Source organism: Podarcis tiliguerta (assembly GCF_965153285.1).
Source record: "Podarcis tiliguerta genome assembly, chromosome: 1".
NCBI lineage: Eukaryota > Metazoa > Chordata > Lepidosauria > Squamata > Lacertidae > Podarcis > Podarcis tiliguerta.
The window spans coordinates 10,533,170-10,555,211 of NC_139534.1; the positions used below are offsets into that span (position 1 = coordinate 10,533,170).

The following is a 22,042-nucleotide window of genomic DNA, read 5'->3' on the forward strand; positions in this document are numbered from 1 at the left end:
TGTAGTGACAGATCTTCAGATGCAGAATGAACCCCTTCTCCAAATGATTATCAGCTACAGATCATGCAGTATACTGCTCCATTTTCTTCTTAATAGGGAAAAACACTGCAATTTAAAAACTGAGGGAGGAGGCAGGGAGACAATGAAAGAAGTTCTGTGAAGGATAATGTTACTCTCACGGTTGGAGGACATTTGCAGGGAAACCCACCCTCGAAATCCGAGTCTGATCTTCTCGAAATCTGCTCTCTGGCTTTCTTTCTCTCCCTTCCCTGACCTTCCCTCTTGCTGCTTTCAACAACTTAATTTCCTTTTGCTGCCATAGCAACGCAGAAACAACCTCAGAGCGCAATCGGGATCATGGTGGCGTTTCACAAATCCTCGGACCAACCAGAACGGAAGAAACGGCCACAGGACAGGCAGTTGAAAAAGTCATACCCAGAAAAGTGAAAACGACAAGAGGACTCAGCTTGAAGTGGGCTTTTCTGTGGATGTTATCCGTACCTGGATGCAGATCAAGTTTACGGAATAATGCATGCCATTAAAATGAGCCAAGCCTAAACAGTGTTGCCCAGCGTTCTGCTTAGATGAGCATCTCCTAAAATGGATAGGAGCAAAGGAAAAAGCTACTGAAGTCGTACACATACGCACTCGTTCTAAAATGTCGCACCTGTCTATATTAAGTCGTGGCACTGGGCAGGTGGTCCGAAAGAAGGAGGAGAAGCTGGAGGTGTATTTCAATCCAGAGGTGAGTCCTTGTCCCCAGGTTGCAATGTAGACACTTAGCTGCTAATGCTGAAATCGCGGCGCAGTTATTTTCTATCTGTCCTCCTTAACCAGTGTTAAAAGAGATGTTTTCCCTATGAATCCTCCCCCACATGTACACAATTTGTTGCAGCTAAGATAAAAAGGTAAAGGGGCCCCTGACCATTAGGTCCAGTCTTGACCGATTCTAGGGTTGCCGGCGCTCATCTCGCTTTATTGGCCGAGGGAGCCGGCGTACAGCTTCCGGGTCATGTGGCCAGCATGACTAAGCCGCTTCTGACGAACCAGAGCAGCGCACGGAAACGCCGCTTACCTTCCCGCCGGAGCGGTACCTATTTATCTACTTGCACTTTGACGTGCTTTCGAACTGCTAGGTTGGCAGGAGCAGGGACCGAGCAACGGGAGCTCACCCCATCGCGGGGATTTGAACCACCAACCTTCTGATCGGCAAGTCCTAGGCTCTGTGGTTTAACCCACAGCGCCACCCGCATCTATATATATATATATATATATATGCAGATGCAAATGTAAAGATAATTGTTGTTGTTGTTTAGTCATTTAGTCGTGTCCGACTCTTCGTGACCCCCTGGACCAGCGCACGCCAGGCACTCCTGTCTTCTACTGCCTCCCGCAGTTTGGTCAAACTCAGGCTGGTAGCTTCGAGAACACTGTCCAACCATCTTGTCCTCTGTCGTCCCCTTCTCCTTGTGCCCTCCATCTTTCCCAACATCAGGGTCTTTCCCAGGGAGTCTTCTCTTCTCATGAGGTGGCCAAAGTATTGGAGCCTCAGCTTCAGGATCTGTCCTTCCAGTGAGCGTAAATATAATTACTCGACTTCAAACAGAAATACAATACATCTCGCCACTGTGGCCGCTTAGCTTGCTGTCTGGGTGCTAACTGTTGTAGGGCAACTTCAAGGCCCCTTTTTATCTTTAAATTGGACTTGGACCAGGCAGCTCTTCAGAGAGAGACTGCCTCTTTGTTAAGGTCGCAAGCCTACTTTAGTGGCAACTCATCACATGGTTCCGCCCCAAGACTTTCTCTACAGTCCATGTTGGTTGACCCTGGAGGATTACAGTAGTCCCCTGTCGAGGCTGAAATACAGTATAACCCGTGTTTCTGAGGCCTTGATCTCATGACCGCTTCATCATGCGGAAGCCACAGGAAAGGCCTCGCCTGCGCTGACTTCCAGCTGCTCCCAGAGGATACTGAGCCCATCATGTGAATCCACTTCCAACGATAAATTCAGTGTGTGTGTGTGTGCTTGTGTGTGTGTGTGACAGAGCAACTTAATTGCTAGAAGTCAGAACCTTCCCAATTCCTTCATGTAGTTAATTGGTTGTAAGGCTAGCTGCCAGTCACATGTGGCATTCATGCGAGTACCTGAATAGATTTATGGGATGAATGTTTTCTTTGCAGACTCCTCAAATACATTGCGCCTTATTCAGATAGTTTGCATGGTGAACCATCTCAGTCTAAAAATATTCAGAAACATAACAGAGATCAATTCCCTTTAACCATGCAGGGTTTTTTTATTATCATTATCAGGCAGCAGCTGCCGACATTGTGACGCAGGGTCCTGTAATAAGATTATTGGAGAAACCCTTTTTCTAGGGGGGAAGCTGTAAGAATACAAAGACCAGGGAAACCATTTTGTGTTGTGGAATCATTTCGCAGAGCTGATGTGGAGTACCTTTTCGTTTTGCACTCAAGTCTCTGTGTGCAAAATTCGATGGATTCGGTTGTGACAAATGTTGCAGGTCTTTTTTTCTGAAGTATGTTCTGGAGGCTTCTGTGATTTGTGTACTGTGTTCATGCTTCACATAAGATCAGTCATGCTGCCCTGTAAAGCCCCCATAACGTAATAAGGAGGGTTGGGAAAGGTACCAGTATTTTATGGTGTTTCGTAACGGGGGGGAAAGGTTGCTGCTGTTCCCTCCTCATCTCACAAACAGTGGTACCTCAGGTTAAGTACTTAATTCGTTCTGGAGGTCCGTTCTTAACCTGGAACTGTTCTTAACCTGAAGCACCACTTTAGCTAATGGGGCCTCCTGCTGCTGCTGCGCCGCCAGAGCCCAATTTCTGTTCTCATCCTGAAGCAAAGTTCTTAACCTGAAGCACTATTTCTGGGTTAGCGGAGTCTGTAACCTGAAGCATATGTAACCCGAGGTACCACTGTACAGTCGTACCTTGGATCCTGGACACCCTGGAACTCGGACGTTTTGGCTCCCGAATGCCTCAAACCCGGAAATGATTCTTCCAGTTTGCGAACGTTACTTTGGAACCCAAACATCCAACAGGGCTTCTGCGGCTTCTGATTGGCTGCAATCAGAAGCTGTGATTTGGTTTTCGAACATTTTAGAAGTTGAATGGACTTCCGGAATGGACTCCGTTTGACTTCCAAGGTATGACTGTATTTAGAAGCAAGATGAGATGCTCTGAGCTGTAGAAAGTTTAAAAGAAGTCCAGCTCAAGGAGCACATTATACACTCTCTCCACATGGTCACCCACATAATTCCACAACAGCTACTGTATTAATGAACCAGAATTGGTTTAGTTTGAGAAGAACCAGAAAATACATAACACAAAGGGGCCTCGGTGACACCATGGCTATTGTAAGAGGGTAAGCACATCAGACAGAAGGACATTATTTCTCAAGCTACAGGATACCAGTGGATTGTGGCTAATGCCATGTGTAAAGGTACAGGTAAAGGGACCCCTGACCCTTAGGTCCAGTCACGAACGACTCTGGGGTTGCGGCGCTCATCTCGCTTTATTGGCCAAGGGAGCCGACGTACAGCTTCCGGGTCATGTGGCCAGCATGACTAAGCCGCTTCTGGCGAACCAGAGCAGTGCACGGAAACACCGTTTACCTTCCCGCTAGAGTGGTACCTATTTATCTACTTGCACTTTGACGTGCTTTCGAACTGCTAGGTGGGCAGGAGCAGGGACCGAGCAATGGGAGCTCACCCCGTCATGGGGATTCGAACTGCCAACCTTCTGATCGGCATGCCCTAGGCTCTGTGGTTTAGACCACAGCATCACCAGCGTCCTTAATGCCCTGTTTACTAGGTTTCAAAAAGTAGCAGGGGGCACTGTAGTGGATGAGAAGTGAGCGGTGAGAGGTGAACATGCCGGCTGCATGTGCAGAAGTAGGAAACCTCGTTGAGTTTCCCTTCTTAATGCCCATGTTTATATTTCAACGTTTTGATGGGATTATTCTATTGTGTACGGGCAACCACAATTTTAGGCGCAATCAATATGTGCATAATTGTGCACATGTATGCAGCGCTGAACCCGGAAATGTCATAAAAGACGTTGCTAAAAGGGCAGGTCTCGGGCAGAAGGGAGCGTTTCAATTGCGTGTGATAGTGCGTAATGACCCGGAACGCAACCTCCACACAGATCAGGGATTGCCTTTATTTTAATTATGGGTGCTTACGTTTAAATGTTTGTGTAACTGGTTTTTGCGTGTCGAGGTCCCCCGGCCACCCCAATAACTCACACATCACACATCAATTTTTGTTTAAGGTTTTTGGCATGATTTTGGCCACAACTTTATTTGAATACACCCAAGTGAGTGGTTGCTTAGGCATTGGTTCCGACTATCTGTCCTTGCCCCGGGGACAGAACTGACTTCTGGATTCCAGCGGAAGCCAGTCAGGGAAACAAATATTGGGGAGAAATGAAGCTGGGCATCAGTCCCTCACTTCTCACCCTCATGCTGCTGGGGGCTTGCACAGCCCAAGTCCGATGCCAGGGACAAGGACGAAAAGGATGGCAAGCCCCTGGATTCCTTTAACAGAATTCCCTCTCAGCACCACCATTGGAGGGGTAGGCATTTACCCCTCCACCAACCAATGTGAACCAATGCCTAACCGCCAACCTTACAAGTTGTGACGATTTGCTACGCAGTAGGCAAAAACCAAATGGCACCAGCCAATCAGCCAAATGGACAAAATTCCTACCAGGCCCCTGCCTCAAAGCAGACGACCCCATGACAGGCATAGCAAGGTCAAAGCAAACCCCCCAATTCAGGGAGGGTGGGCGGGTGATAGGATGCAAGCAGCCAAGAGGACTCCCAAGGTTGGGTGTCCAGTATTTAAACCTCTGACCCCTCCTCCAAATTGGCAACCAGGAAATCAACCCAGAGACCCGATTTTCCCAATCCCTGCCTAGGTCTCAAACTTCCACCCAGCAACAGTGGGGTGGCCTGTAGGCCCCCACTGCAACACGTGCTCTCTGTTAGGGAGAACACACTTTATGCTTTGTAAAAGCGCTTAGAGGCCTGTTTTGCCATTAAGCGATATATAAATTAATAATGCATTTATTTATTTTTTACATGTTAGGATTATTTGAACTGGCAGTGCCTTGAAACCGATTTCCACGACTATCATGACCCGGAGGGAGACTGCGGACTGTGTCTTCCTAAAACCTACAGCACGAGAACCGGCCCATTACTTCTCTATTCAGAAGATCTAGCCAAACCATCAAGGAAGCTGAAAGGAATAAGGAAGACGCGGCGAAGACTTAGAAGCAAAAGCCAGACAATACACATAGAGCTTCACACCCTCCAAGATCTGGTGCGAGCCATCTTGGCATATGGACGCAAAAAGGTAAGAGAGCATAGCCCAATTGGATTCAGGAATTAGTAGGTTATTTCTAATTATACATTTTTAAAAAGAGGGGGGGAATGCACATCTAATAGATCACATATGTGGGCATTTCAATATCGTCTATGCCTATATATATATATATATATATATATATATATATGCAGGTTTTGGTGTCCTCGGGTGTCTTCCCGTGTAAAAGTTGGGGTGTCTAGGCGACGTTTCGACGAGGTCTCACTCGTCATCTTCAGGCTGGTGCTTTCGGCTTCTTGTTACTGGAACAGAGCAGGATCTCAGTGTTTGAGTTCCTATAAATACTGTTGAGGAGGTGTGGTGTATAGCCTCCAATGTTCTGGGCAGAGAGGAGGTTCCCAGGCTAGTGTGCCTTTTCTTCTTTTGTTCCTTAATTACTTGAGGGATATCTTGAGTGATTTCTTGAGTGATTTCCTGAATCCCACTTAGGTGGGTCATTAGGTGTGGATTAGTTGCTAAAGCCTTCGTGTCTTGAACTCTTGAACTTTGTGAAGAGTTTTTCTGAGAAGATGGCTGTACTGCACTTGGTTGTGCTCTGGCTTGGCTTCGTGTATAGGGGCGAGCTGTGGTTTTGTGGCCTGTGCCAGCCAGATCTGTGTAGGGATTGCAGGGGGGTGCAGCATCCGGAGGTGCCACCCTGGTTTGGCTACTGGATGGTGTCTGTAATTTATCTGTGGAGAGGGTCTGGGTTTGGGTCTGGTGTGGTTGATTGGTGATGGCGTTCTGTGTGCCTCTGGATCTGGTGTCAGATTTTGTGGGGAGGGCTAATTTCCAGATGTCTGGCAAGCGGGATGTGTCGTCACGCTTGTTCATGTTGTGAGGGTGTTTCTCTATCTCGATGGCTTCCATGATTATTCTCTTGTGGTGATGTTCCATGTTAAAGAGCAATTTGGAATCTGCAAAATTAATTTCGTGTCCTGTTTCTTTCATGTGTTGGAAAAGAGAGGAAGTTTTTTCTTCTTTTTTGACGGCATTCTTGTGTTCTGCGATACGTGCATTTATTCGTCTGTTTGTTTGTCCAATGTACGTGGCTGGGCAGACTTTGCAGGGTATTTCATAGACCCCTTGGTTTTCCAACTGAATTTTATCCTTGGGGTTTCTGAGGATATTGGCTATTTTTTGGTTGGTGCAAAAGGCTGTTTTGATATTGTGTTTATGGACCAATAGTCAGCTCCATAGGCTCACCTCTACAAAATCTCGCTAAATTTCTCGCCAAGCAACTTCAGCCCTATGCAGAATCCATCTCTTCACACGTTCCAAACTCCTTCCAGTTCATAGAAACAATAAAGAAGCAAAACCTACAACCCAATGACCTACTTGTGAGCTTCGATGTTGTATCTCTCTTCACACAAGTGCCCATTAATGAAGCCTTGACAGCCATTCAAAACAAATACAATCCCCCCGAATACATCTTGGACCTGACCAACCACTGCCTAACCAACACGTACTTCATCCACAATGGACAAAGATACAAACAGATAGAAGGAGCACCTATGGGATCACCCCTCTCACCGGTCATCGCTAACCTGTACATGGAACACTTTGAAACCAATGCTTTAGACAAGTCAGAACACAAACCCAAACTTTGGCTCAGATATGTTGACGACACCTTTGTAATTTGGCCACACGGGAAGGAAAAACTGGATAGCTTCCTCACACATCTCAACAGCCTACACCCCAAAATACAATTCACTATGGAAATAGAAGCCAACAACCAACTTCCCTTCCTTGACGTCCTAATCTACAAAAAACCTGATGGCTCCCTAGGACACACTATCTACCGGAAAAAAACACACACCAACCGCTACTTACATGCACAATCACACCACCACCCTGCACAAATAAACTCCGTAGCCAAGACTCTCATCTCCAGAACCAAACGCCTGGCTGACGAAGACCACTTGACAACTGAGTTACAGAATCTCTCAAATGTGTTAATTGCCAATGGATACCAGCAAAACAGGGTTACGAAGCTAATCCAAAAAGAAACACCCCCCAAAAACCAAGACACAGAAGAAAACAATGGCATAGCCCTCCTTCCTTATATCAAGGGCACTACAGATAAAATTAGCAAAATCCTCCATAAACACAATATCAAAACAGCCTTTTGCACCAACCAAAAAATAGCCAATATCCTCAGAAACCCCAAGGATAAAATTCAGTTGGAAAACCAAGGGGTCTATGAAATACCCTGCAAAGTCTGCCCAGCCACGTACATTGGACAAACAAACAGACGAATAAATGCACGTATCGCAGAACACAAGAATGCCGTCAAAAAAGAAGAAAAAACTTCCTCTCTTTTCCAACACATGAAAGAAACAGGACACGAAATTAATTTTGCAGATTCCAAATTGCTCTTTAACATGGAACATCACCACAAGAGAATAATCATGGAAGCCATCGAGATAGAGAAACACCCTCACAACATGAACAAGCGTGACGACACATCCCGCTTGCCAGACATCTGGAAATTAGCCCTCCCCACAAAATCTGACACCAGATCCAGAGGCACACAGAACGCCATCACCAATCAACCACACCAGACCCAAACCCAGACCCTCTCCACAGATAAATTACAGACACCATCCAGTAGCCAAACCAGGGTGGCACCTCCGGATGCTGCACCCCCCTACAATCCCTACACAGATCTGGCTGGCACAGGCCACAAAACCACAGCTCGCCCCTATACACGAAGCCAAGCCAGAGCACAACCAAGTGCAGTACAGCCATCTTCTCAGAAAAACTCTTCACAAAGTTCAAGAGTTCAAGACACGAAGGCTTTAGCAACTAATCCACACCTAATGACCCACCTAAGTGGGATTCAGGAAATCACTCAAGAAATCACTCAAGATATCCCTCAAGTAATTAAGGAACAAAAGAAGAAAAGGCACACTAGCCTGGGAACCTCCTCTCTGCCCAGAACATTGGAGGCTATACACCACACCTCCTCAACAGTATTTATAGGAACTCAAACACTGAGATCCTGCTCTGTTCCAGTAACAAGAAGCCGAAAGCACCAGCCTGAAGATGACGAGTGAGACCTCGTCGAAACGTCGCCTAGACACCCCAACTTTTACACGGGAAGACACCCGAGGACACCAAAACCTGCATTCCTGTACCCGTGAAAATCTACGAAAGCATATATATATATATATATATAATTTGTTGTTGTTATTACAGTTTAGTCGTGTCCGACTCTTTGTGACTCCATGGACCAGAGCATGCCAGGCACTTCTGTCTTCCACTGCCTCCCGCAGTTTGGTCAAACTCATGTTTGTAGCTTCGAGAACACTGTCCAACCATCTCGTCCTCTGTCGTCCCCTTCTCCTTGTGCCCTCCATCATTCCCAATATCAGGGTCTTTTCCAGGGAGTCTTCTCTTCTCATGAGGCATGTATCTAAGACCATAAAATTCCTATCACAGTATGTGTACACCTGGGTACCCCCAGGAAAAAAGCACTGGCCATTATGGTGTACATCCAACAGAATTCCCTCTTTCACAAAGCTGGGAAGGGAATCCTTTACTAAATACTGTCTGACCCAATAAGGACTCCATGCCTGAAGAACGAAGACAAAAGACACCCCTGGAATCACTGCCTGTGGTACGAGCCGTATCAGTGTAGCCAAGCACGACATCCATCAAAGATTAAAGGAGAGAAAGGGTACTGCTGTGACCAAACACATGGAATCGTGTGCCGACTGCCACGAACAATTAGAATCCAGCAGGGATGTTCGCAGGCTTTTGCAAATCACGCTGCTGTCGGAGATGGCAGGGAAGGAAGGTGGAGTTAACCCAGTGCCATATTTACGTATAAGCTAAACAAGCTATAGCTTAGGGCCCCCTCTCTTGGGGGCCCCACAAAAATTTAAAGGAAAAAACAACTGGATGTACATTTCCAAAATTCAAGATAAATAGCAAATAAAATAAAACCTACATACAGCAACAGTGTTTTGTGTTGTGTAGGCTCCTATTTGTTACGTGCAAATGGACCTATTAGGTCCATAAATTACCATATAGCGTACATTGAACACAAAAAACAGCGACAATTAGTTGTTCACAAAGGACAGCTGGACATATAAAGGGCCCCATTACCTTCAGTAGCTCAAAGTAAAGGTAAAGGGACCCCTGACCATTAGGTCCAGTCGTGACCGACTCTGGGGTTGCGGCGCTCATCTCGCTTTATTGGCCGAGGGAACCAGCTTCCGGGTCACGTGGCCAGCATGACTAAGCCGCTTCTGGCGAACCAGAGCAGCACACGGAAACGCCGTTTACCTTCCCGCCGGAGCGGTACCTATTTATCTACTTGCACTTCGAGGTGCTTTCGAACTGCTAGGTTGGCAGGAGCAGGGACCGAGCTACGGGAGCTCACCCCGTCGCAGGGATTCGAACCGCTGACCTTCTGATCGGCAAGTCCTAGGCTCTGTGGTTTAAGCCACAGCGCCACCCGCGTCCCTTCAGTAGCTTAGGGCCTCATCAAACCTAAATCCAACCTTGAGTTAACCCATTGCTCCATCTGATCAGACATATGGACGTTTTTTTAATTGGGAGAGCAGCAGAGTCCTAAAAGGTCTTTTTGGAAAGCCCACCCTTCCTTCAAGCCACAATTCATCCTACCCCCATTTAACTGTTTCTGGTATAACCTCCACTGCCTTGTGGGATATCTTTGGGAGAAGGAAAAGCTAAGGCGTAAACCCTACACAAATCCAGTGTGGAATTTCTTGGGTGGTGCCTTGTACGCCTCCTACTGGCAACTCCTGCAGCTGGTGCCAAATGTATTGCTATGCTTTCCTTTGGACCACATCGGCAAGGCCAGGAGCGGGGTCTTGTCATCTGGGCAGCCCAGGACCTCCATAAACGCTGCCCAGACTTGTGCCTCTGGGAGCACAAGTGGGGAGAACATTGTTGTGCTCAAGTCCTCCTTTATGTGGAGTTCCCATAGACATCTGGTTGGCCACTGTGAAAACAAAATGCTGGACTGGGTGGGTCTTTGCTCTGTTTCCTCATGTTCTTTTGTTCTACCTTTAATTGCCATTGCTGGGGTAATCAGTTGTCGTTGCTGTTTAGTCGTTTAGTCGTGTCCGACTCTTCATGACCCCATGGACCAGACCACGCCAGGCACTCCTGTCTTCCACTGCCTCCCGCAGTTTGGTCAAACTCATGCTGGTAGCTTCGAGAACACTGTCCAACCATCTCGTCCTCTGTCGTCCCCTTCTCCTTGTGCCCTCCATCTTTCCCAACATCAGGGTCTTTCCCAGGGAGTCTTCTCTTCTCATGAGGTGGCCAAAGTATTGGAGCCTCAGCTTCAGGATCTGTCCTTCCAGTGAGCACTCAGGGCTGATTTCCTTCAGAATGGATCGGTTTGATCTTCTTGCAGTCCATGGGACTCTCAAGAGTCTCCTCCAGCACCATAATTCAAAAGCATCAATTCTTTGGCAATCATCCTTCTTTATGGTCCAGCTCTCACTTCCATACATCACTATTGGGAAAACCATAGCTTTAACTACCGCACAGACATTTCCCCTTACTTTCTAGGAGGAAAAAAGTGAGTGTTATGGTGCAAAAAATACGGTATACGGACCTTTGTTGGCAAGGTGATGTCTCTGCTTTTTAAGATGCTGTATTGTACCACAATATTGTAAAATATTGTACAAAAATATTGTAAGGGACGTGGGTGGTGCTGTGGGTTAAACCACAGAGCCTAGGACTTGCCGATCAGAAGGTTGGCAGTTTGAATCCCCGCGACGGGGTGAGCTCCCGTTGCTCGGTCCCTGTTCCTGCCAACCTAGCAGTTCGAAAACACGTCAAAGTGCTGATTTCCTTTAGAATGGATCGGTTTGATCTTCTTGCAGTCCATGGGACTCTCAAGAGTCTCCTCCAGCACCAGAATTCAAAAGCATCAATTCTTCGGCGATCAGCCTTCTTTATGGTCCAGTTCTCACTTCCATACAATATACAGGCGTATCTCGGAAGCTGAACAGAATCCATTCCGGAAGTCCGTTTGACTTCCAAAGCGCGGCTTCTGATTGACTTTCCCCGTTGGACGTTCAGCTTCCGAAAGAATGTTCGAAAACTGGAACACTCACTTCCGGTTTTCGATCGTTCAGGAGCCGAAACGTTCGACTCCCAAGGTGTTCCAGATCCAAAGTACGACTGTATAGTGAAACTAGAAATATCTACCCAAATCCCCTTGAGCAGAAGTGTGTAAATTGGAACCTGGGAACAGGGTGAATATATGGAGTAACTAGCTGCAGTACCAAAGAAAACGGACAAGTCTCAGCATGCCTGCGATTACTCAAAGCACTTCAATAGTTTTCATAACAAGGCACCAGCACATGCTAATATAATGCAACACAATGGCATTCGACTCAGATAGAAACCAAGACCAATTTAAGCTTTATCAAGTCCCCTAAATTTCAAGTTTTGCTTTGGCTGAAAAGTGGGAGGACAGCTACAAAACGGTAAAGAGGACAAACAAATCTTCTTTGCCATTAATGAGGCATATGAATTGCTGTTTTCATATAACACCGTTCACCTTTCCAGCTGCGTTTTAAAGCTATTTATTTCTCCTCCTCTCCCGTTTGTATTCCACCATATCCTTACCTTCAGAAGGCTGACAAATTTCAGAAGACTGAAGTGTTTTTAATCAAACGGAGCAGAAATACAAAAATAGAGCAAGTTTAAAACCAGCGGCTGTTCTCTCAAACAACATGCGCTGCTTTGAGCTCCTTGAGACACAAAATGTGGCAAATAAATCAATAAAATAAATGTTTGCTCCAGCAGTTGCTTTTTAATGCAATTATTCCCAAACTTTTAAGATATTTATCATGTTGCAAGTAGATGTTTATGCACCAAGAGAAGGCAGCCATTTCTTCTTCTTTAGGAATTTTCCTTGTTCATTCTCATTTTATTTATTTTGTACATAAATATACCACTTGATGACTAACACACAATATGCAGCGCTCACCCCCATTAATGTGAACACTTCACACCCAGTTTCTGCCTCATAATTACTCCTGGTTCCCTTATTATACAACATAAATCATGCCATGTGACCCCCGAGCCAAGAATATAAGTAACCTTTAGAAGACATCTGAGGGCAGCCCTGTATAGTTTTGTTGTGTTTTATATGTGTTGGAAGCTGCCCAGAGTGGCTGGGACGACCCACTATAAATAGAAATTAGTATTAGTATTAGTATTATTGAATAGTATGTCCCTATTGTTAAGTTGTGGGTGAACATATCAGACGACACAGCGATTCTTCCAAAGCAGCTCTTTATTTGTAAGCTGGAACAGAACTGAGCTGAGGAGCTCAGTCAGCCTGCTTATATAGAGCTCCAGAACAATCGCAACTGTTGCAACTTTCTAAAACTATCCAATCACTGAACGCCACTTTCGATCCTTCATTTGCATAACTATCTACAGTATCCCCCTGCTGACCCAGGGTGAAAACTTCAGTACATAACACCTATTTTAATCAACTATCCCTCATCCCATTCTTTTCTTACACCTCTCACACATCTGCGAACACACACAAATGCCCCGTCTGTTCCTCCGTCCACTTTGCTGAAGGGGCACTGCACAGCTGTCCCTCTCTGCACAGCGCCCCTTCAGCGAGGCGCCTGTCCTGGCTTCTGCCTTAGCCTCTTCCGGGCAGGGGGTGCCTTTATCCCGCTGCCCTGAAGAGGCTTCGCACGGCTATCCCAGAAGCCAGAACAGCCAGAGGCTATCCTAGAAGCCAGATCCCTCTTGCTGTTCTGGCTTCTGGGATTCAGAATATTTTTTTTCTTGTTTTCCTCCTCCAAAAGCTAGGTGCGCCTTGTGGTCTGGTGCGTCTTATAGAGGGAAAAATACGGTAATCGATGGGAGAGAACAACACACTAGTGTGGGTGGGAAACACTGATGTGCAGTTCAGTCGAAAGCGCTCCTGTGCACAAGGAAAAATAGGGTTTGTGTGACCCACATGCACTTTTACAGCCTTACTGTTTTCAATCTTAGTTTGAAACTCAGCCTGGAATGGCAATATTTTAAAAAAAGCAAAATGAAGCAAAATGATTCACGCAATTCTTTGATCCAGCATCTGGTTTAAGTTAAAATTCAGTTTTATTTAATATAAACTTGTTTACTGCCCCAAATTGTAAATGTTAGTCATCAAGTTCCAAACAGAAAATAAGAAGTCTTAGAAGTCCATTGTAAAAATTTGTTGTCTCATTGTTACTCATGAGTGAGTCCGAGCGAAGATAGATGTAACATTTTATTTTATTTTATTCCAAAAAATATTTTATTGCTTTTCCAAATTTATAATGAAACAAATAACAATACAAATATAAAACATACATAATATAAAACATACATAATAAGAAAAACAGAAAAGAAAAACACAATACAAAGAAGAAAAAACATAAAAACAGTCATTACTTTCAGTGCCTAATTTAACTTTCATTGTTAAATTACTTCCTCGAATCCCCCCCATCTGAATTTCATTGTATCTCCTTGTAGCAGTTCTCCAAAATCTTAATTCTAATAAAATTAAATCCATTTAATTACTATCTTCTTCTTTTATTAATTCTAATCCCTATTGTTTTACAACCCGTTGTTATTGTAATCCTCCGCCTGTTTGTTACTTCAAAGTAACTTCCATTATCTTATATTACAATATTTAGCCAAATATTCTTTAAATTTCTTCCAATCTTCTTGAGTCTCCTCCTCCTTCTGATTGTTGATTCTTCCAGTCAGGTCGGCCAGCTCCAAAAAGTCCAACATCTTCATCTGCCATTCTTCTATTGCTGGTATTTTTTGGGATTTCCAGTTTTTCACTATTAGCAGTCTTGCCACTGTAGCGGCATACAAAAACAATCTAACATCCCATAGATGTAACATTTCAAACGTATTCATAGAAGTCCTTCACCACAGTGGAATGGTTCTCAAACCTTACCTTCCCAGCTTCTGTCCCAGCTTCTGCCAACCTAGCAATTTGAAAGCATACCAGCATGAGTAGATAAATAGGTACCGCTCTGGCAGGAAGGTAAACAGCGTTTCCATGCACTTTGGCTTCCGTCACGGTGTTCCGTTGTGCCAGAAGCGGTTTAGTCCTGCTGGCCACATGACCCAGAAAGCTGTCTGTGGACAAACGCCGGCTCCCTTGGCCTGAAAAGCGAGATGAGCGCCACACCCCATAGTCACCTTTGACTGGACTTAACCGTCCAGGGGTCCTTTTACCTTTTTTACCTTTACTTACTTTAAAAAAAAAGGGGGGGGACGCGGGTGGCGCTGTGGGTTAAAGCCTCAGCACCTAGGACTTGCTGATCGAAAGGTCGGTGGTTCGAATCCCCGCGGCGGGGTGCGCTCCCGTCGTTCGGTCCCAGCGCCTGCCAACCTAGCAGTTCGAAAGCACCCTTGGGTGCAAGTAGATAAATAGGGACCGCTTACCAGCGGGAAGGTAAACGGCGTTCCGTGTGCTGCGCTGGCTCGCCAGATGCAGCTTGTCACGCTGGCCACGTGACCCGGAAGTGTCTTCGGACAGCGCTGGCTCCCGGCCTTTAGAGTGAGATGAGCGCACAACCCTAGAGTCTGGCAAGACTGGACCGTACGGGCAGGGGTACCTTTACCTTTACTTTTTAAAAAAACGTAAAGTGGCATATAAATGTTCATATGTGTGTATGTTCAATTCATTCATTGTCTTATTTTTAAAAAAATACAAGCACTTAATAACAGTTGGGCTTTGGGAGACAAGTGTGTTGGTGATTGGGGTGCCAACCAACAGGCTCCCTGTAGAGGTGGCTTTTTCCCGTTCAGACTTAAGTATTTATTTATTTTATTTATTTCATTGAAATATATATATATATACACCGCCCTATACCCGGAGGTCTCAGTACACTGAAAACATTCAGAACTGGGGGTGGGGGGTGGACAGAAAATATATATACTACGTTTGTGCTGAATAATGTAAAATTGCTTTCTAATTCTTTACTGTCATCGTGCAAAATATTCTGGGGATTTTTCTTAATAATTTGGGGGTCTTGCTTATCTGTCTGCATTGCTTCCCTCTTCAGCTCTCCTAGCTAGAGATGCCTTCAAAGATATTTGGGGGGAAAGTACCGTATTTTTCGCTCTATAAGACGCACCAGACCACAAGGGGCACCTAGTTTTTGGAGGAGAAAAACAAGAAAAAAAATATTCTGAATCTCAGAAGCCAGAACAGCAAGAGGGATTGCTGTGCAGTGAAAGCAGCAATCCCTCTTGCTGTTCTGGCTTCTGGGATAGCTGCGCAGCCTGCATTCACTCCATAAGACGCACACACATTCCCCCTTACTTTTTAGGAGGGAAAAGGTGAGTCTTATAGAGCAAAAAATACGGTAATTTATTAACAGCAGTCAATTGCCAATGTTACCCAGCTGCAATTTTTAAGCTTTTTAACATTTTGTCATCTATATTATGGTTATGCAAGGATAAGAACAGAGTCACTTGGCAGCCGTACCTTCACTTCCTAACTGAACCAGATATCCGGACTGACAGACAGATGAGACCAGGCTATTCACCCAAGAGGTACCTCCTCAAACTCTCTCAGACCTGGGACCCGAGCATTTTGCGAAAGCTTCAGTGTGCAGGTCAGTATGACTTGAAAACAAGCCAAGAATTTAAGAGAGGTATTCTTGTATGCAACCGCAGCGGTTCATATACTTGTGGCCAAGGGATGGAAAGATCACGAGGCTCCCAAAATAACAGACTGGCAAATCAAATTGCAGGAATTGGTGGAGACGGCTCAATTGACTAGTAAACTCAGAGGAAACTCAAAGCAAAAATTTGTGGGAAAATGGGATGGTTATAGAAGATATGTTCAAAAATACAATAATAGTTTTGACTCTGTGCTAGCATGCGAGTGATAAAGGAACTAAAAGGAGGTGGACAACAATTAAGGATTTATAATGTTTTCAGAATGTATTGGAAAATTTATATGGAAAGGTTTATTGTTTTGTGTACATTCGATTGTAAGATAAAATATATGCAAAGGGACTTGACAGGAAGTCAAAGTTGAAGAAAAGATTTTGTAAGATAAAAGGGGACAAATATTTACTTTCATTATTATAATTTTGTGTGTGGGTGTGGGTGTGTGGGTGTCTGCACATATGTGTGTTTTTGTATGAAATGTTTGGGAGGAAATAAGACTGTAAATAACACATAACAAACTAAATATTGATGTATGTAGTTTTTATTTCTTAATTACAGTGGTGCCCCGCAAGACGAATGCCTCGCAAGACGGAAAACCTGCAAGACGAAAGGGTTTTCCGTTTTCAGAGGTGCTTCGCAAGACGAATTTCTCTATGGGCTTGCTTTGCAAGACGAAAATGTCTTGCGATTCTTGAGGGGTTTTTTCGCTCCCCAAGGTTTTTTCGCTCCCCAACCCCTTTTTCTAAAGCGCTAAGCTGCTAATAGCCTTTTAGCAGCTAATCCGCTAATCCCTTAAGCCTTTAATAGCCGTTAATAGCCCTTAAACTGCTAATAGCGCTAATAGCGCTAATCCGCTAATGGGCTTGCTTCGCAAGACGAAAAAACCGCAAGATGAAGAGACTCGCGGAACGGATTCTTTTCGTCTTGCGAGGCACCACTGTATATTTAGTGGTAGTATGGTTGTATTTTTTTTGTAACATAAAATCATTCAATAAAAAAACAAGCCAAGAATAATGCAGAGAACATTTTGGGACCACATGGAAACAAAATCGTGAAAAATTACTTGAGAAATTGTTGGAAGGTTCTTATAAGGATGCAGGAGCAGAGGAAGGGGAGGCGGCGGGGGTGGGTCGCCCCGGGTGTCACCACTGGGGAGGATGACAAAATGGCGGATGGCACTCACCGTGGGGCCTGCAGCGTGCCCAAGCCACACATCTCTCCTGGGAGTGACGTGGTGGCTTGGGCACCCGCCACCTCCATGCTGCTCCAAACGGTCCGCCTGCCACCTCCACCTCAGCTGTGGGGCGGCTGAGTGGGAGGAGGCGGGCAGAGTCCTTGAAGGCCCCATCTGGCACCTCCCTGTGGGCAGCTGGCCCTGCCCCTGGGCACAGGGCACACATGCCGCCCCAGGTGCCTGATCGACTTGCTCCGCCGCTGTAAGAATGGAAACAGGGGGGAAAGTAATTGTAGGAAACATGTTTTCCTACTAAATAATGATCTTCAAGAAGACAAATAAAAACAAGACGACAACAAGAATCCGCCGACAGCATACAAATCAATCTGGCTAATCTTTTTTTTAATTTTTTTATTCAAAATTAAAACAAAACATATTATCCAAAAACATATCATTCTTATTCCGCCCCCCATTTTTCCTCCCTCCCCCCACCCTCCCATACAACTCCCCCCCCCCCCCGGCTTCACTCAGTTCCAGTCTTTGGTTTCTCTGAGTATGCTGTTATCTGCATGTTACAAAGTTGTATAGATCTTCAAACTATTTAGCTGATTATTATCAATAAAAAGTTTGTGAATGTTTCTTCAAAGCCAGCCAAGGAGTCCAGTTCGCTTTGTTGCGTCTTCAAATACTTTGTAAAGGGTTCCCAGTCATCTTTAAAGTCACAGTTATCCTTGTCCCGTAGCTTATATGTCAGTTTTGCCAGTTCTGCATAGTCCATCAATTTTTCTTGCCATGATTCTTTAGTTGGGGTTTCTTCAGTCTTCCATCCTTGTGCTATTAAAACTCTTGCGGCCGTTGTCACATACATGAAGATGTTTTTCGGCTTTTTTGGCAGATCTTTCCCCACAATCCCTAACAAAAATGCTTCAGGTTTTTTTAACAAATGTTAAATGGAACATTTTCTTCAATTCGTTGTGTATCATTTCCCAAATTTCTTAAATTACTTTACAATCCCACCACATATGATAAAATGTTCCCTCCTTTTCCTTACACTTCCAACATATATTTGAACTAGTTTTGTACATTTTCCCTAACTGCACTGGTGTTGTGTACCATCTGTACATCATCTTCATGTAATTCTCCTTCAGTAGGGAACAATCTGTAAATTTTAAGTCAGTTTTCCATAATTTAACCCAATCTTCCATCATAATGTTGTGACCTACATCTTGTGCCCATTTAATCATAACTGATTTTACCTCTTCATCTTTCGTCTCCCATTCTAATAGTATGCTGTATGCCGCCTTCAGTAGTTTCACTTTCCCTTCAATCACTTCCGTTTGAAACCTAGATCTAGTATAACTAAATCATTTCTTACTGTCTTCTTTATGTGTTTCATATAGTTGTCGATAATGCAACCAACTCTGAAAGTGGTCTTTGATCTCACCATAATCTCTTAATTTGCATTTTCCATCATGTTCCTTTAATAAATCAGCATATGTGAGCCATTTTCCTTTCTTTCCAAGTGGTTTGAGCAGCAATGCTTCATGTGGTGAGAGCCACCACGGGGTCTTTTGTTCCAATGTATCTCTCCCATACTCTCATTAATGATTTTATATGGTTGTAAAAACTTCTATGAATCTTCCCTTTCCTGTACCATAAGTATGCATGCCAGCCAAATCTGTTGTCATGTCGTCCTAGTTCTAATGCCTCTTGCTTGTCTAATCTCATCCAGTCCCTGATCCATACCAAACAAGCAGACTCGTAATACAATTTAAGGTCTGGGAGGGCAAACCCGCCTCTATCTTTTACATCTGTAAGTATTTTATGTTTTATCCTGTCTGAGACCGTGGCAAATGGATCAATGAGTTGCCTCAGAATAAGGAATCTACCTTTGTTCCCGTCTTTTCCCAAGTGATATATGAATGCTGTGTATACATTTTGCAGGCTATATCAGGGACCCCTGGTTGCTAGAGGAAGACACACCAGATCACAGAAAGAATCAGGATCTGTCAGCTGTTCCGCCGAAATATAATCTTCTGCATATTTTCTGTTCGCCGTACCAATACTTACAGGCTGAATTAGAACAACAGGCTAAGCCAGGTACAGTAGCAAATGAATGAATATCTATATCGATCTATCTATCATCTATCATCTATCTATCTATCTATCTATCTATCTATCTATCTATCTATCATCATCTCACAACTAGTATTTTCTTATTCCCCTCTCCTTATATCAATTACAGAAGGCACCCCAAATTCAGTTCTCCAGATGTTTCAGGACTACAACTCCCATCATCCTAGCTAACAGGACCAGTGGTCAGGAATGATGGGAATTGTAGTCCCGAAACATCTGGGGGGCTGAGTTTGGGGATGCCTGAGTTACAGTAGAGGAAAGAAAGAAAATTAAATTAATGTGGGATGCAGATATTTATGGCTTGATTGTAATGTCTGCACAGTGAATTTATATATTTATATTTATATTTATATTTATATTTATATTATTTATATTTATATTTATATTTATATTTATATTTATATTTATATTTATATTTATATTTATATTTATAATGTGCCACCATAGAAGAAAAGAGGGAGGAGAGACCATTGTCATAAATCATGAAATAAAGAAGGCTGTGATCTTACGTAGACTGGACTTGGGAGCAAACCCTGTTGAACCCAATGGTGCTTTTTTCTGAGCGGACTTCTGTGAGGTTGTGCTGCCCATGTCTTCTTCTGCCCCCCTCACACTGAATTTTGTAGCATTGGGAAGGGCAAACATGCTCTGAGAGAGACAGGTGGCTCTGTGGCCATTTTAGGCGGCAGCGTTCGGTTGTTGTGGAGGACAGCCAGGTGTTTGCAGGTGATGGGCAGACCAGGAGACGGTCTGCTGCGTGGATTCTCCCGTTCCACAGTTTTTCCACCTCTCGCTCCTCTTCATTTCAGCGAGGCTGGCTTGGGAAAACTTCCCAGTAGATTTTACCTAGTATTCAGTTGCTAACCGAGGGAAACCATTAACATTTTCTGCCTCAGGCATCATGAGGTCCTGTTTTCACATTTTTAAAATTCTCTCCGGGAACACTCTCTCATCATGCTGAGTGTGTGTATGTGTGAATGTTATTCATGCAGAGGAGAAAGTGGAAAATTAAAACCAAACGCACATATCTATTGCCTGGGGGCAAATTATCTGGATGGAATCTTGGGGCTCACCCATGCAGTGGACCCTCTGGTTGCGAATTTAATTCATTTCGGGGGTCCATGCTCACCCTGAAAAATCAGTAATCAATAATCTGAGGGTCCACTGTACTTCCACTTGTCCTGTGTCTGGAAAACACAGTTCCAAACAGTTTTCCGTATAGCCCCACCGTTTCCCCGCTCTTTTGCGCTAAATTGGAGCAAACGTCCATCTGAGGAGCACCCGGCGGGTGTTTGTTCTGATTCAGTGGTAAAGAGTGGGAAGGCAGCAGGACAAGCCCCCCCAAAAAACAAAAATGTAAACATAACTGAAATATACTCAGAGTCCAGAGTGGATTTCGTGCTCTTTATTCAGCTCATAGTGGTGAGGAGGAATGGAAGTTCCCCCAGAATGTCTGCCTTATATACATTATTTACACAATTGTCCCACTTGATTGGCTAATTCCGGGATTCTCCTGTAGGCCAATCAGGTTGCGGATTCCCTTCCACCTGGAGCTGGATTGGGTGGATCCTGTGGACCAATGAGACTGCTGCATTCTGAATCCTATTGTTCTAGGACCAATCAGACTGCTGCATTCTGAATCCTATTCAACTCAGTACATAACAATAACTGTTGAAAGCTGCCTAAGGTGTACCTTCCTAGGAGTAAGCCCCATGGAACCCAACAATAATGCCTGAGCAATGACGGAACGTTCCTCGCTGGTGCCCGGGGTGGGTGTGCATGCGCCAGGGCGCGCACAGCAGACCTGGGGGCGGGGTTTGCTGCCGGAGCAAGCCCCGCCCACTACAGCTGAGCAAGGCTGCGCTGCACTGCCTGGCTGGCTGGCTATGCAGTGGGGAGCCCAGCCAGCCGACACAGCCAACACCGCCCTGCTTTGAGGGGTGTGCTCACCGCACCCTGCTAGCCTAGCAATACTTTGCAAGACTCGCAAAAACGGTGCAGGGCGCATGCCTGTTGTGTCCTTCTCAAGCAGCGGCCCTCACTCATTGCTGAAATACGAGATGCCCCCATCTGCATTGGCATTCCGCTGGCTTTTGAAGATGCAACTTTTAACATAGACATTCCCTTGATCTCCTGACCCAAGTCTCCTGTTTTAAGTGCTGTTTTAATTGCTGTGTTGTTTTAATGCAGAGGTGGGGAAACGCTTGGTTCTCCCAATGCTGCTGAACTACAACTCCCATCCTCCTTTGCTGGCAGGTTGTGATGGGGGTTGTGGTTCAGCAACATCAGGAGGGTCAAGGTTTTTTCCTGTTTTAATAAAGGTAAAGGTAAAGGGACCCCTGGCCATTAGATCCAGTCGTGGCCGACTCTGGGGCTGCGGCGCTCATCTCGCTTTACTGGCCGAGGGAGCCGGCGTACATCTTCTGGGTCATGTGGCCAGCATGACTAAGCCGCTTCTGGCGAACCAGAGCAGCGCACGGAAACACCCTTTACCTTCCCGCGGGAGCGGTACCTATTTATCTACTTGCACTTTGACGTGCTTTTGAACTGCTAGTTTGGCAGGAGCAGGGACCGAGCAACGGGAGCTCACCCCGTCGTGGGGATTCGAACTGCCAACCTTCTGATCGGCAAGTCCTAGGCTCTGTGGTTTAACCCACAG

General features: G+C 45.0%; 1 protein-coding gene across 1 annotated transcript in view; it reads left to right on the forward strand.

Moving 5' to 3' along the window:
- The first annotated feature begins 300 nt into the window (after positions 1-300).
- KIAA2012 overlaps positions 301-22,042 on the forward strand; it is an 85,449-nt gene continuing 63,707 nt past the window's right edge. The window contains exons 1-4 of the mRNA XM_083403401.1: positions 301-745; positions 5,112-5,378; positions 15,853-16,012; positions 19,192-19,347. Coding sequence (XP_083259527.1) covers positions 659-745; positions 5,112-5,378; positions 15,853-16,012; positions 19,192-19,347 — 670 coding nt within the window. The 5' untranslated portion in view covers positions 301-658. The remainder of the gene's footprint in view (positions 746-5,111; positions 5,379-15,852; positions 16,013-19,191; positions 19,348-22,042) is intronic.